Source organism: Salmo salar, chromosome ssa01 (genome assembly GCF_905237065.1).
Source record: "Salmo salar chromosome ssa01, Ssal_v3.1, whole genome shotgun sequence".
Classification (NCBI taxonomy): domain Eukaryota; kingdom Metazoa; phylum Chordata; class Actinopteri; order Salmoniformes; family Salmonidae; genus Salmo; species Salmo salar.
This window is the reverse complement of record NC_059442.1, coordinates 29,786,701-29,802,857: the sequence shown is the minus strand read 5'-3', so window position 1 is coordinate 29,802,857 and position 16,157 is coordinate 29,786,701. Positions and strand designations below refer to the sequence as shown.

The 16,157-nt window shown below is 39.8% G+C and overlaps 1 protein-coding gene across 1 annotated transcript in view; it reads left to right on the top strand.

Annotated features, from left to right (window-relative positions):
• The first annotated feature begins 3,493 nt into the window (after positions 1-3,493).
• LOC106598511 (reticulon-1-A) overlaps positions 3,494-16,157 on the top strand; it is a 46,144-nt gene continuing 33,480 nt past the window's right edge. Inside the window, exon 1 of the mRNA XM_014189566.2 lies at positions 3,494-3,956. Coding sequence (XP_014045041.1) covers positions 3,734-3,956 — 223 coding nt within the window. The 5' untranslated portion in view covers positions 3,494-3,733. The remainder of the gene's footprint in view (positions 3,957-16,157) is intronic.

Below are 16,157 nucleotides of genomic sequence, written 5' to 3'. Positions count from 1 at the left end.
ACCCAGTTTTCGCTTTGTCATTATGGGGTATTGTGTGTAGATTGATGAAACATTTGAATCAATTTTAGAATAAGGTTGTAACGTAACAAAATGTGGAAAAAGTGAAGGGGTTTGAATACGTTCCGAATGCACTGTAAATCTGAGAGGAAGGCATCTCCTTAATGGATGCAATGGACATTAACATAATTAATGAGATGATATGATTCCCACTTGTTTGTTAGTAGGGGGTTTATCTGAGGTTTCATGAGAGAGGACCAACTGTTCCTTCACCTAAAAGCCATACTTGACTTGAAATACGTTGTAAGAAAATAGTAAAAAATGATGGATGAGACAAACAATTTCATGCACCATTTCGTGGAACCCCTCCTTCAACCCTACCTTGTTGATTACACAGTAAAAAAAGAAAACATGCAAATTTGACATAGACAATTCATGCAGCTCAATGAAATGAGTGTCTGAGTGAATGAAATAAGTGTTTCTATTATTTGAAAGGGCAAGACTTATTTTACTTTCTTTTTTAAACCATACTTACAACTCAGGCTACTAAAGGATAAATGCCACATTAAAATGACAAAGATGGAAAGCTTCAGATGAATTGTCCAACAGGTAAAATCAGCAGATCTTTTCTGAACTGCCTTAATAATACGGCTTCAATAGACAAAATGCATGGCCACTCTACCGTACAGATCTTTTAAAATCAATCCGAGACTGGGAAAATAGGAAACTATCCAGACTGACGGCCAATCAAACATAATAACCAATCCTTTGTTGGGTGACTGATTTCTACATTGTCGACTAGGATAAAGGTTTCAAGGAAAATTCATTATATGGACAAACTGACAGCACAGTTGCAGTCACCAACGCTCTGAATATCATAACAGCCCAACCAGCTCTGCTAGGGCGAGTAATGTTCAGTGAGCTGTTATCTCATTTGTGTCTGGAATTAGCTAGCAAGTTAGCTTGGGTGCATGACTGCTGTTAGTACAGAACGCTCGGATCATCCATACATTTGATTGATTGATTGATTGATTGATTGATTGATGGGTGGGGATAAAGCTTTAGAGGGTGTGAACGAAGACGCTGAATGGGTGTAGACAAAGAAGGGCTCTCCAGTAGTAGTACCAAAACATTCAGAGGACATTTTCTCAAAAGGGAGTTTACAAGTTTATCAACTTTCATAACAGAATTATCTTCCCATTGTTCATCAACTGTAGTGTGTGATATACCATTTTGTAGCTCTGAGCCTCTACTTTTATCCAATGTAAAAAACACTATTTCAAATTTTACTACATAAGACTGATTTGAGCCGGTCGGTCACATATATATAAATGTACTATAGATTTGGCAATCAATATATTTGACTGAGGAGCAAGCCTGTAATTGACCATATGCAAAGGCCGTAGTCAAATATTAGATTGAGAAAGTGCAAAATTACTACTTTGCATTATTGAAAATAAGTGAATGTTTTTCTTCTTAACTTAAAGGAGCTAATCTTGTTCCCAGATAAATTCAGATTTTCAATGGCTGATATTAGGATCAGGATTTTCATGGCTGATATTAGGATCCTGTGAAAAAGTTAACAGATAATTGAACAATTATTATTATAAAGTATATCAAAGATGGAATCTGTAAAGTTTACATTGGCGAGGACCCTTCAACCTACCCATCTTTTCAATGTTATTGTCAGCTAGGTTCAGCTCTCATCTTTTGAAGCGTGTTCAATCCCTTTAAACAGTTATGAAGAAAGGATGAGACATCAACAAAATGGGTGATTTCAACAAAACCAATCTATACAGATTATTAGGTACTTTACAAACACCACATGACACAGAAAAGCATCCATGCCTCTCAGTAAGTTATTCTTAAACCACAGCACCTATAGATTGACAAGTGACTCCAAATTCTCAATATCACTGATCTGATTGTGGTAGAGGTACAGCTTCTGTAGCTGATGGCAATTCTTAAATCCAGAAATGCCTTGCAATAATGAAAATAAATACCCCCAAAAATTGTTGGTATTAAAGATAATAATGCAAATCATAGCTAGATTAGTTATTTTGCAGACATTTTGAAGTCTTTTCTGAATCGAGAAATCAAAGAGGGACAATATAATTCTGTTCTATATAGATAGTCTTTAGATTAAACTCTACACACACATCTCCAAGATGTCATCATGAAGGAATGAAGAGAAACCTGGATCTTATTGTCAGCTGCCATTCCACCAACCAGAGCTCCTGAAACAGGGGACAAGACTCAAGGCCCTGGATGTGGCTGATATTCTGGCCTACCACTGTCAGCTGGCACAGCCTGGGGAAAAGGGAGAGTCCAACCATACCATACCAACCATACCTGAGAAGAACATCTCCAGGGATGTGATACTGTTACCATCCATTAGTGAATTCTCATAAGATGCCCTGTTTGCAATGAGTTACAAAAAAGGGTGTCTTCGATAGCCAAACTCTGAAAATTATACACAATACATTTTGTGACAAAATTACACTCACCAGTTCTTAGATTTTTAGTTTATTTTTTAACCCCTTTTTCGTGATATCCAATTGGTAGTTAAAGTCTTGTCCCATCGCTGCAACTGTATGGACTTGGGAGAGGCGAAGGTTGCGTCCTGCAACACAGCCTGGGATCGAACCCGGGTCTGTAGTGACGCCTCTAGCACGGCAATGCAGTGCAGTGTCTTAGACCGCTGCGCCACTCGGGAGGCCCCATACCTGTTCTTTGATAACCTCTTCCTCACCATTATGTCTTTGCTTTTCACTCTTCATCATGTTTTTCTGTGATGAAATATAAGCAACTGTTGACCAAGTCAAGTAGCTCAAGTAAGGAACATTGCTAAACTTAGCTTGTATTGGGGACTGGGGGGGGTTGTCTGAGGGTTTCAATTCAACAACTAGCGTCATACTAGTGTCAGACATCTGTTATTGCTGCTATTATATTTATGAAAACAAATTATAATTTGTGTGTTTATATTATAAACAGTATGCACATGTAGCTACTGTAGTATGCTCAAGCATGGTTTTGTCATCAACCCGAATCCAGGCAAGTGCGTCCCCTTTGCTCAGGTGACATCTTAACTTTTTTGTTGTACTTTTGATAAACCCCACAAGAGGGCGCTACACGGCTAGTAATTTGAGAACAAACTTGCATGAAGAACAAATGAAATGGTCCCCCTGGGTATTTGCATAAGACTGAAATGATTTGCATCCATAGGCTACTAACGTGTAAGCGTTAAACTAAAATAAAAATACAACAGTGTTGTATGTTCAAAAATTTTACAATTTGCGTTAATAATTTAATGATCTCAGAGCAAACCTGACAAATATGCTTCAATAAGCTTCAAGGTCTAAAGTGTATTTTATGTATGCGTTACTCATGTAAATATACTGTGTTGGCTTCCATGGTATATTCACACACTTTTATAATAGTCACGCTTACTGCCCCAAATAAGTGCCAACCATAAGCTACACAGACATGACGTCAGCATGGAAGCGCTGAACTAAAACAAACCAACCTCACTCACTTGTGCTCTCGGACTGGACCGCGCAGTCATAAGAATTTTGCAATATCAATTTAAGCATACATTTGTAAATCCAGTCAGCTTTCAAAGCATAATTTCCTGTTTATTACTTAGATCAACCCAATATCCATTGTGTAGCCCGCGTTACAGCTTGTGCCTCAGTGCCTGTTATCTCTCGCGCAACCTGAACCTCTCCCTAAAAGCATGTCTTCGAAGCCCGGTGACGAACTAGGTTCGGAAGGGAAATGGTTTGGGGACGATTGTGAAAGAAATGGCCTATTTGGAAGTACACCACCTCTGTTTGATGAGCTACGTGAAGATTTAAAACCGAAAAGCAGGGAAGAGACGAGCGACCTGGATCAACAATTCCACAAATTTGAGGACGATGGGAAAAGGCCTCCCGTTGCTATGGAAACTGCATCTACAGGTAAGACGGTTTAGCAATAACATTTATCAATAACATTAATATTATCATGCATAGCCTATACTTACATTTCTATAGATATACGTAGTGTGTAATTTGCATTTGGCTGTTTACACATCTCATAGCGGAACATGCTCACCCAGGCAGCATTTTGGGGTGTAGTATGAGGCAGTCTGAGATGGAACCTTCGTCATCGCAGAGTACCAGGCGTTCTGTACCTTCTCACGAAGTCTGAAGTTTAGGAGGTCGAATCATGGTTTGGCTGGGAAATGTGCTTGAAAGTGCAAATCTGGTAATGGAGTCGGATTCCTATTAGTGGGTACAAAATAGAAGAGATTTGTATAAAATGCAATTCATAACTGTGTTTATTTTCGACTATGAAATCTAGGTCTACATAAAATTGAAATGAGTCTCTCAGAGAAACAGATCAACAGAACATTGGCCTATTTATTAGGCTACAAACATTGGTAGGGTACAGTCCTTTTAGTTTAAGTTTTACATTATCAAAGCTTGGAACAACATACTGGGAAAAATAGTTGCATAGCTATATCACAAATTCTAACAGTAATATCTTTCAGGTGACTCCATAACAGTCTTTTAACTGAAAATGTTAGCTCTCCCCTGAAGATAAACAGGTCCTGGTATAGGCCTAAATTTCAAAAATAGCCCTAATTGTTTGTTTATAAAGGCAGCCTGGCTGGGATACAATGTGTCACTCACAGCCTAATCTTATCACTGCCTAAGCTTGTTTAGTTTATTAGGGTCCCCCATTTGCTACTACACCTGCAGCAGCTACTCTTCCTGGGGTCCACACTTTTTTTTTACAAATACATGAAAAACTACAGAACAGTTATAGACAAGAACATCATAAGATTCAATTTACACGCTATTCATATGAATATTGTTATACAGTACAGTTACATTAGATGATCTTTAGAAAGAGGAGAGGCGCTCTGATACAATATGTTTTTGAAATCAATTTTTTAAAGCTAAACTTGCTTTTTGCCAGAGTAACCTCTGGTGGCAGAGCATTCCACAATGACATAACTGAGCAATGTATTACATCTGGTTTTGGTTTGGGTACCGTGAAGATAGCCATAGTGGCGTGTCTGGTGGGTTATGTATGCATTTCTGTTTGACGTTTATGCCAATAGATTATACAAGTGGTTAGACATTTTCAACATACACATGTTTCTTAAAAAGACTAAAAGAGAAGAAGTCAATTTCTCCTCAACCGAGAGACTTTCATGCATGTTGTTAGTTCCATGTGTGCAGTTAAGGACAAGGCATGCTGCTTTGTTTTGAGCCAGCTGCAGCTTTGCTGGGTCTTTCTTTGATGCACCTGACTATTTTACAGGACAGTAATCAAGGTGCAACAAGATCAGAGCCTGAACAACTAGTACAGTTGATCTTTCTGTAAAAAACACTCAAGAAAAAGCTTCAAACTGTAACCAGGGTAGTTACAGGCAGCACAGTAATGAAATCATCAACATTTATTGATCACATCTTTACTAATGCTGCAGACATTTTCTTTAAAGCAGTATCCAGACCCATCGAATGTAGTGATCCCAATATAGTAGCCATATCTAGGAAAACCAAAGTTCCGAAGGCTGTGCCTAATATAGTGAATAAGAGGTCATACAATAAGTTTTATAGTGATTCCTATGTTGTTGATTTAAAGAATATTCGTTGGTCCATGATGTGTAATGAGGAGCAACCAGATGCTGCACTTGACACATTCATGAAATGGCTTATTCCAGTTACTAATAAGCATGCACCCATTTAAGAAAATGACGGTAAAAACTATTAAATCCCCGTGGATTGATGAGGAATTGAAAAACTGTATGGTTGGGAGGGATGAGGCAAACGGAATGGCAAATAAGTCTGTCTGCACATCCGATTGGCAAACGAATTGCAAATTGAGAAATCATGTGACTAAACTAAATAAAAAGAAGAAACTACACCATGAAACAAAGATAAATAACATTAAGAATGATAGTAAAAAGCTTTGGAGCACCTTAAAGGAAACCTTTAGAAAAAAAAGGCAAACTCAGCTCTATCATTCATTGAAGCAGATGGCTTGTTCATCACAAAACCAACTGATATGGCCAACTACTTTAATAAAATTTTCATTGGCAAGATTAGCAAATTTAGGCATGACATGCCAGCAAAAAACGCTGACACTACACATCCAAGTATATCTGACCAAATTATTAAAGACAAGCATTGTAATTTTGAATTCTGTAAAAAGTGAGTGTGGAAGAGGTGAGAACAATTGTTGTCTATCAAAAATGACAAGCCAATGGGGTCTGACAACTTGGATGGAAAATTACTGAGGATAATGGCGGATGATATTGCCACTCCCATTTGCCATATTTTCAATTTAAGCCTACTAGAAAGTGTGTGCCCCTAGGCCTAGAGGGAAGCAAAAGTAATTCCGCTACCTAAGAATATAGTACAGCCCCCTTTACTGGCTCAAATAACTGACCAATCAACCTGTTACCAACCCTTAGTAAACTTTAGGAAAAAAATTGTGTTTGACCAGATACAATGCTATTTTACAGTAAACAAATTGACAGACTTTCAGCACGCTTATAGGAAGGACAAGCACAGCACTTACGCAAATGACTGATTGGCTGAGCGAAATTGATGATAAAAAGATTGTGGGGGCTGTTTTGTTAGACTTCAGTGCAGCTTTTGACATTATCGATCATAGTCTGAAGCTGGAAAAACGTATGTGTAATGGCTTTACACATCCTGCTATATTGTAGATAAAAAGTTACCTGTCTAACAGAACACAGAGGGTGTACTTTAATGGAAGCCTCTCCAACATAATCCAGGTAGAATCAGGAATTCCCCAGGGCAGCTGTCTATGCCCCTTACTTCTTTCAATCTTTACTAACAACATGCCACTGGCTTTAAGTAAAGCAAGGAATAAGTTAGTCCTAAATATTTCTAAAACTAAAAGCATTGTATTTGGGACAAATCATTCACTAAATCCTAAACCTCAACTAAATCTTGTAATAAATAATGTGGAAATTCAGTGACTAAACTGCTTGGAGAACCCCTGGATTGTAAACTGTCATGGTCAAAACATATTGATACAACAGTAGCTAAGATGGGGAGAGGTCTGTCCATAATAAAGCACTGCTCTACCTTCTTAACAGCACTATTAACAAGGAAGGTCCCACAGGCCCTAGTTTTGTCGCACCTGGACTATTGTTCAGTCAGTCGTGTGGTCAGGTGCCACAAAATTGCAATTGACTCAGAACAGGGCAGCACGGCTGGCCCTTGGATGTACACAGAGCGTTAACATTAATAATATGCATGTCAATCTCTCCTGGCTCAAAGTGGAGGAGCGATTGACTTCATCACTACTTGTATTTATGAGAGGTATTGACATGATGAATGCACCGAGCTGTCTGTTTGAACTACTGGTGCACAGCTTGGACACCCATGCATACCCCACAAGACATCTCTTCACAATCCCGAAGTCCAGATCAGACTATGGGAGGCGTACAGTACTACATAGAGCCATGACTACATGGAATTCTATTCCACATCAAGTAACTGATGCAAGCAGTAAAATTGTATTTACAAAACAGGTCCTGCCTTGGCAGCAGCAAATGGGGATCGATAATTAATACAAATGCAAAGAGCATATACAGTTGACCGGTGCAGCTCAACAGTGCAGAAATTTGACGAAATGTGGCTGTGACTGTGCCACGTTGAAAGTCGCTGAGATTTTCAGTAAGGCCATTCTCCTACCAGTGTTTGTCTATGGAGATTGCAAGGCTTTGAGCTCAGTTTTATACACCTGTCAGCAACGGGTGTGACTGAAATAGCCGATTCCACTAATTTGATTCCGATTCCACATACTTTTCTATATATATAAAGTTGAAGTTGGAAGTTTACATACACCTTAGCCAAATACATTTAAACTCAGTTTTTCACAATTCCTGACATTTATTTTAAGAATGTGAATTGTCAGAATAATAGTAGAGAGAATTATTTATTTCAGCTTTTATTTCTTTCATCACATTCCCAGTGGGTCAGAAGTTTACATACACTCAATTAGTATTTTGAAGCATTGCCTTTAAAATTGTTTAACTTGGGTCAAACGTTTTGGGTAGATTTCCACAAGCTTCCCACAATAAGTTGGGTGAATTTTAGCCCATTCCTCCTAACAGAGCTGGTGTAACGGATTCAGGTTTGTAGGCCTCCTTGCTCGCACACGCTTTTTCAGTTCTGCTCACAAATGTTCTATAGGATTGAGGTCAGGGCTTTGTGATGGCCACTCCAATACCTTGACTTTGTTGTCCTTAAGCCATTTTGCCACAACTTTGGAAGTATGCTTGGGGTCATTGTCCATTTGGAAGACCCATTTGCGACCAAGCTTTAACTTCCTGACTGATGTCTTGAGATGTTGCTTCAATATATCCACATAATTTTCCTCCCTCATGATGCCATCTATTTTGTGAAGTGCACCAGTCCCTCCTGCAACAAAGCACCCCCACAACATGATGCTGCCACCTCGTGCTTCACGGTTGGGATGGTGTTCTTCGGCTTGCAAGCCTCCCCCTTTTTCCTCCAAACATAATGATAGGCATTATGGCCAAACAGTTCTATTTTTGTTTCATCAGACCAGAGGACATTTCTCCAAAAAGTACAATCTTTGACCCCATATGCAGTTGCAAACCGTAGTCTTGGCTTTTTTAATGGCGGTTTTGGAGAAGTGGCTTCTTCCTTGGCGAGCGACCTTTCAGGTTATGTCGATTATAAGACTCGTTTTACTATGGATATAGATACTTTTGTCCCGGTTTCCTCCGGCATCTTCACAAGGTCCTTTGCTGTTGTTCTGCGATCGATTTGCACTTTTCGCACCAAAGTACGTTCATCTCTAGGAGACAGAACGCATCTCCTTCCTGAGAGGTATGAGGGCTGCGTGGTCCAATGGTGTTTATACTTGCATACTATTGTTTGTACAGATGAACATGGTACCTTCAGGCGTTAGTAAATTTCTCCCAAGGATGAACTAGACTTGTGGAGGTCTACAATTCTTTTTTCCTGAGGTCTTGGCTGATTTCTTTTGATTTTCCCATGATATCATGCAAAGAGGCACTGAGTTTGAAGGTAGGCCTTGAAATACATCCACAAGTGCAACTCCAATTAACTCAAATGATGTCAATTAGCCTATCAGATGCTTCTAAAGCCATGGCATCATTTTCTGGAATGTTCCAAGCTGTTTAAAGGCACAGTCAACGTAGTGTATATAAACATCTGACCCACTGGAATTGTGATGCAGTGAATTATAAGTTTAATAATCTGTCTGAAAACAATTGTTGGAAAAATGACTTGTCATGCACAAAGTAGATGTCCTAAACGTCTTGCCCCAAAAAATGTTGTTAACAAGAAATTTGTGGAGTGGTTGAAAAACGAGTTTTAATGACTCCAACCTAAGTGTATGTAAACTTCCGACTTCAACTGTAGTGTACCTCTCCCCATCTTCACAACAACTTGACTATGATAACTGACCATCCAATGTTTCTCCTAGGGGTTCAGCTTCTTCAACTTGTTCAATGTTCACACACTTTATGCACAACTCCAGTTGAGGTTTAGGTCTAAGATAATGCTTTGTGCCAAATACAATGCTTTTGGTTTTAGATGTAATTAAGACCAGTTTGTTAATTATCACTTAATCTTTACATATCTGGAATTACTCATCTCATATGTTTATACTGTATTCTATACTATTCTACTGTATCTTAGTCCGTTCCGCTCTGACATCGCTCGTCCATATGTATATAGTCTTAATTCATTCCTACTTAGATTTGTGTGTATATGTTGGGTAATTTGTTAGATATTACTTGTTAGATATTACTGCACTGTCGGCGCTAGAAGCACAGGAATTTCGCTACACCCGCAATAACATCTGCTAATCACGTGTATGTGACCAATAAAATTTGATTTGACTGTAACTCCTGGCTAAGAGTCTCAGTGAGCTCACTGGCTTTAGGTGCTGATGTGTAGAGTGTGCATAGTCATTTTAGCTTATTGTAAGACAAGTGGCAAATCATTTGTAAAAATAGAGAAGAGTAACTGCCCGAGGCAACTGCCCTGAGGGATATCGCACTGTACATATCTGTTAGAGAAGCTTCCATTGAAGAATACTCTGAATTCTATTGGATAAGTAACTCTCCAACCATGTTATGTTAGATGGTGTAAAGCCATAGCAAGTGAGTTTTTTTTCAATAACAAATTATGATCAATAACATCAAAGGCTGCACTGAAATCTAACAATACAGCTTTAACTATCATCTTATTATCCCTTTATTTGAGTCAATCATCAGTCATCTGAGTGCAGAGTGCAGTACAAGTTGAGTGCTCTTCCCTATATGCATGCTGAAAGTCAGTTGTGAACTTGTTCTTCGAAAAATAGTATTGTATTTGTTCAACCACAATTTTCTCTGTCATTTTACTAAGAAGAGGCAGCAAACTGATTGGGCAGCTGTTAGAGCCAGCAAAGGGTGCTTGACTATTTTTAGGTAGAGGAATTTCTTTAGCTTCCTTCCATGCCTGTCGACACACGCTCATTTAGGCTTTGATTCAAGACATAGCAAATAGGGGTGGCAATACAGTCTGCTACCTTTCTCAATAGTTTCTCATCTAGGTCACTGGCATAACGCAGTTTCTCTGGACCCCCGCAAGGTCAGAGTGATACTGGGCAGGATAGATTGCCAGAGCTGATTTCTATGAGAAAAGAGATTTCCTCTTTCTCATCCGGGTTGTGGATCAATCTAACATTTGCATAACATAGGCCTAGTCCCTAAACATAAACTTAATTGTGAGTTTATTTAAAGTTGAGGCTATTTGTAGCCATGGAATCTCACATGTAAGCCAATGAATTTAGTAAGGTTTGCTAGCGCTGATTAAGCAGGGTGCTGTAGAACCTCAAAGCAGTGTTTTTGTGGGAGCATCATTCACGCTTCATCTCTAAGTCCGTCACCCTCTTCAGCAGAGCTCAGCTCATACTGCTATTTTTAATCCTGGAAAAACAGGGCTCACCATCCTCTTGTAGAGGAGGGAACTGGAGTCCTGCACTTGCATTTTCATTCACGGTCCCTCTGAAATATTCATAAGATGGTGTTTAAAATCCATGACTAGCTTGCTCTCTTCTTAACCCAGGCCTTTTCTTTAGCTCTTTCAGCCCTGTCAGTCTTTTAAGATGAATGTTTTTTGCTACATTAACAGAGGCATCTATGCTATTTTAATCCTGTAATCTGATTTTAATGCAGTCTTTTAGTACATGTGGTATTGAATATCAGTGTTTACAAAAACATTGGTGTTTTTATTGTTCAGAAGCTGAAGTTGTCTTCTAAACATGGCTACAGTTCAGACAGCCTGCCAGATTATTTTCCCTTGTGGCAAGATAAAAGGTGTGTGTTAATAGTTTACTGACTGTGGCTTCACAGCTCGAGACAGAGGATTGACCTGTTCCCAAACACACACGCACACACGGACACACGCAAACACACAGCAGCCATTTCAGAAAATCATCAAAAGGCAAACATAACGGCCTTTTAGCTCTGCTTGCTGGGCCCTGTCTACAGTATAGAAGTAATCTGTTGTGACACTTGTGGTCTTGGTGGGCACAATGTGGATCTTGACAGAGGTAGACTGCTTTCAACTAACCAGACACTGACCAGCCAGATCTAGGATAGTTTTTGGAGAAGAAAAGCCCTAGCCGGTTCTGACCTGTCTAGGACCTTGCCGGTTCAAACCTGTCTAGGACCGTGCAACAATGTACTCACACAATCTCACGCTCGCCTGTGGATATCATGCTCCAGGAAATTAAACTACATACTTATTGGACAACATCATTTCCTGTAACTCACAGAACCTCAGAGTAATGTGTGTACTAATGTGTGTACATTGTGTGTGTACATTAGTCCTCTCCCATTCAGGCCATAGATAGTGCTGTTCTTCTCTAGGCTAAGTGATGCCCAATCATCCCCATCCTCCGCACATAAAGATGTTGCACCCAACGATGTCTTAGAAAGATGACAAAACAATGTGTTAATGATGAGCAGGACATGCAGAATTCTGACCAGATCGGACCACGCTGTGAAATGCACGAGGACATCGCTTCACTTGTTCATTATATTCACAGCAGATTGTGCATCTAATGGGTTCCCCATGCCGAAAGTTAGAGAATTTGGGCATTTCTTCTGTCTGTTTTTGTGAATATTTTATGTTTTGAAGTCAGTGTTTGATATTCCGAGAGCCAATGGATTTAAGGCAATAGGACTGTTTCACGGTATGCACATTTCACATCAATAGTCCCTGTTGTAGAGCTTCTGTAGCGTTCCCACCTTCCTATGTAATGCTCCTGATTTGTCCGTGAAATACAAATTTTACTCGCTGAAGATATTATAAAATACTTAGCCTACTCCAGATATTACATATGTCAGAAAAACATAAAACAAACTGATTTAAGATGGTACATAACCAGTCTACCCTATACTCCAAAATTAAACAAATTCAAGTAATTTACTTTGAGTGTGGACTGTATTATTATGCATACTGGATGGACTGGTTACCTTATGGTATGCTCCAAAATGTATATCCACTAGTCTGGGAGATAACGTACTGTATAGCCCTAGCCGATGCACTTGGTTAATTGGTTGTGCAGGGCGATTTTGAATAGCCTAGTAATAATTGGGTGACACATTACCTTTCTTCCTTACTTGTGCGCGCAGAGGGGCTGTCAACAGTTAAATGACATGTTTTGTTGTGAAAACATGTTACTATCGATGTTGGTTTCCCAGATTAAGCACTGGGTAGATGCAGGAACAAGGTTGGAGAGCCCATGGCATACAGAGTTTGGGAAGAATATCACCTGTCGCGGAGCAAGAGCATGCTCCTCAAACAGTGGTTAATGGGTGGAGTGAAATAAGTGTTGTTATATTTATTTCTCAGTTGCTCATATTAAGCGCATGCTCCGATATACAACCGAAGTGGCCTCCCTGTCGTCATTGAAAAACTGACCGGCAGGAAAGCGCGCGGCCTCCATTTGCCATTCAAGTGCTTTAATTAAGATTACGTATTTTTTATTACCCAGCCCATTTGATAATGTGCCATTCTAATTTGACATATTAGTAATGACAATAATAAATTGAGAATTGTCTGATGGGTGAAAATATGATGACTTGATGAGAGAACAGCTGTGCAGCCTGAGGCAAGGAACAGATTCAATCTTTTTTGCTACTTTCTCAAATCATCAATGGCCTTGCAGGCACGTCATACATTTTTTACAAATCTTTTTTACCGTTATTTTACCAGGTAAGTTGACTGAGAACACATTCTCATTTACAGCAACAACCTGGGGAATAGTTACAGGGGAGAGGAGGGGGATGAATGAGCCAATTGTAAGCTGGGGATGATTAGGTGGCCATGATGGTATGAGAGCCAGATTGGGAATTTAGCCAGGACACTGAGGTTAACACCCCTACGATAAGTGCAATGGGATCTTCAATGACCTCAGAGAGTCAAGACACCCATTTAAAGTCCCATCTGAAAGACAGCACCCTCCACAGGACAGTGTCCCCAATCACTGCCCTGGGGTATTGGGATGTATTTTAGACCAGAGGAAAGAGTGCCTCCTACTGGCCCTCCAACACCACTTCCAGCAGCATCTGGTCTCCCATCCAGGGACTGACCAGGACCAACCCTGCTTAGCTTCAGAAGCAAGCCAGCAGTGGGCTGCAGGGTGGTATGCTGCTGGCAACTAACACTGCCAAATGACTCTAAATCTAGCATATGAAACCTGTTTCAAATGATCACTTTTATGCTCAACATAGCCACTTCATATGCACACTCGCTCCGGAATGGGAAAGATATCCTTTATATTTTATTCAGTTAAGTTATATTCTTCTTACTATAAAATCATATAATATAAAATAATGCCGTTGGACGATAAGCCGATCTGGTCAGCTAAACAAACAAGCCTCCAGCCTCTGCCATGGAGCATAGCCAGATAACATACAGACCGGCGGTCTTTTGCATGACAAAATGTCATGACCGCCAAAGCCTTACTTAGGTCTACAGTAACAGTACAGTACATGTTCATCAACCTGGGAGATCTCTGCTCTGCTGTTATTCCCAGAGCCCCAGCAGTCCTGGGCTGTTGCTGGGAGGAAGGATGATGAAGATGGAGACTGTGCTGCTAGTGTCTCTGTCTGTGCTGCTCACAGAATTACTTGGGCCCCTCTGCTTGTCCTGTTTCTTGCCAGCCTGCCTTCAAATCTCGTTCGTCTTCTTCAGCTTCCAGAGCCAATTAGCTAATGCTGTGGGAAGGACACAGATAAAGCAATGAAGGACAGGGTCAGGAAAGCTCCACCCCAGGGGACAACACAGTATGTCAGCTGTCGTGAACTGTGGGCCTAAATAGATTATTCTCCAAATCTTTTTCAATCCCCCGACAGACAACTCTGCACCATCTTTGAATCTAGCCTAATACTTCTCAAACCTTCCACCTGTTGGTCTGTTTGAATGGCTTTATAAAAAAAAGCTATGCAGATAGGCTAGGATTTTACTTGCTGAATTGCTAAATAGTGCTAGGTAGGCTTCTCTAAAGACTCAACTCTGTCCACATCTCTTGGTAGTTTGATGCAGAGGGCTGTTGGCAGTCAGTTGCCACTGTCCTCAGCATTTGGTCCAAATACTGTAGACAAAAGAAAGGCATTCTATCCTGTGTGTGTGTGCTCGTGTGTGTCCTTGAGTGAGTGTGTGTGTCTTGGCTATAGCTAACAATGGAAGTGAAGTAAGACAATAGAAACAGTTAATTGACAGCTGGGCTCCGAAGCTGACAGCTTGTAGACACTCAGTCTGGATCTTCAGATAATCTATCCTCACCATTCCACTCAGGTAAATACTTTGCTTGGATGGATGAATGACAGGCAACCAAAGCTTCCACTGACTTCACAACTTCAGTGCATTAAGACTTCTTGTGTGTAGGCTGACTGTTTTTATAGCATTTTCTCATCCCAGTTGACAATAACAATGTCCGGCCATCATGGGAGTTTAAGAAGATGGTGGATACTAATAGCTCATGAGCAACTGTATCCTCTGACCTCTCAGCTGCCTACCTACCTATCGACCTCCTTCGGTATTCATATCCCCGTTGTCATTTTTGAGCCACTTATATTTGTGTGTTTGTGATAGCCGCTTGCTTACTTCCCTCAATTCAACACCTTTTTGTTTTCTTTCTTCCCCCTTCTCATTGTCACCCCTAGTTTGCTGCCTAAAGCCTACCCTCTTCTCTTAAGTTTCAATTTGAAGAGGTAACAACACAGTAGCCTATATGTTCTTGTAAGGCCCCTCTCGCCCTCTGTTTGGCTGGTTTGCTGTAGCATGCAGCAGAAATGGGAGAGGACTCTTGAAAAGAGACATCACACAGGTCGAACATAGATAAACATTGTACACTATATACACTACAGTGTAGGCGAATCATTCTCACAAAACTGTAAAAACAAATTCTCACGAGTCATTTTTCACAAAGTTTCTTCTTGAATTCCTTATATTAGGATCTGTACTTATCTATTTCATAATTTAAAAAAATTATAATATAATATGCATTTCACCAACAGTCTCACAATGTTCATTACAGTAATAGTTTTTGAAGTCCAAAAAAGTAATAATCAAATCAATATTTGTAATATTTTTGGCATGCTCCCCTAATGAAAAAGCCTGAGTTAAAACAACACTGAAAATAAAAATATTTCAAATGAAAATATACAACTGTTATAAAATTAAATCAGACTTTTCCCCAATTTGAGCTCTTTAGCCATTTCGGTAATGAGATGGCCAAGTGGGGTAAAGGGGGTGTTTGAGAATAAGAACCTCATTCTGAAGGCATATAATGTAATAATATATGCCATTTAGCAGGCGCTTTTATCCAAAGCAACTTAAGGTCATGCATGCATAAATTTTACATATGGATAGTCCCGGCAATCGAACACACTACCCTGGGTCTACCAACCTGAGCTATAAATTAACTTAACTTGTGCCCATCTAAGGACTACTCCTCAAGATCAGTCGTCACCAACCTTATCTGAGTCAAGATCACTTTCGCAGTCAAAAACCAAGCCGAGATCTACCGCTCAGAATTTTTTTTAAACATGATTTTTTTTTTTTACATTAACC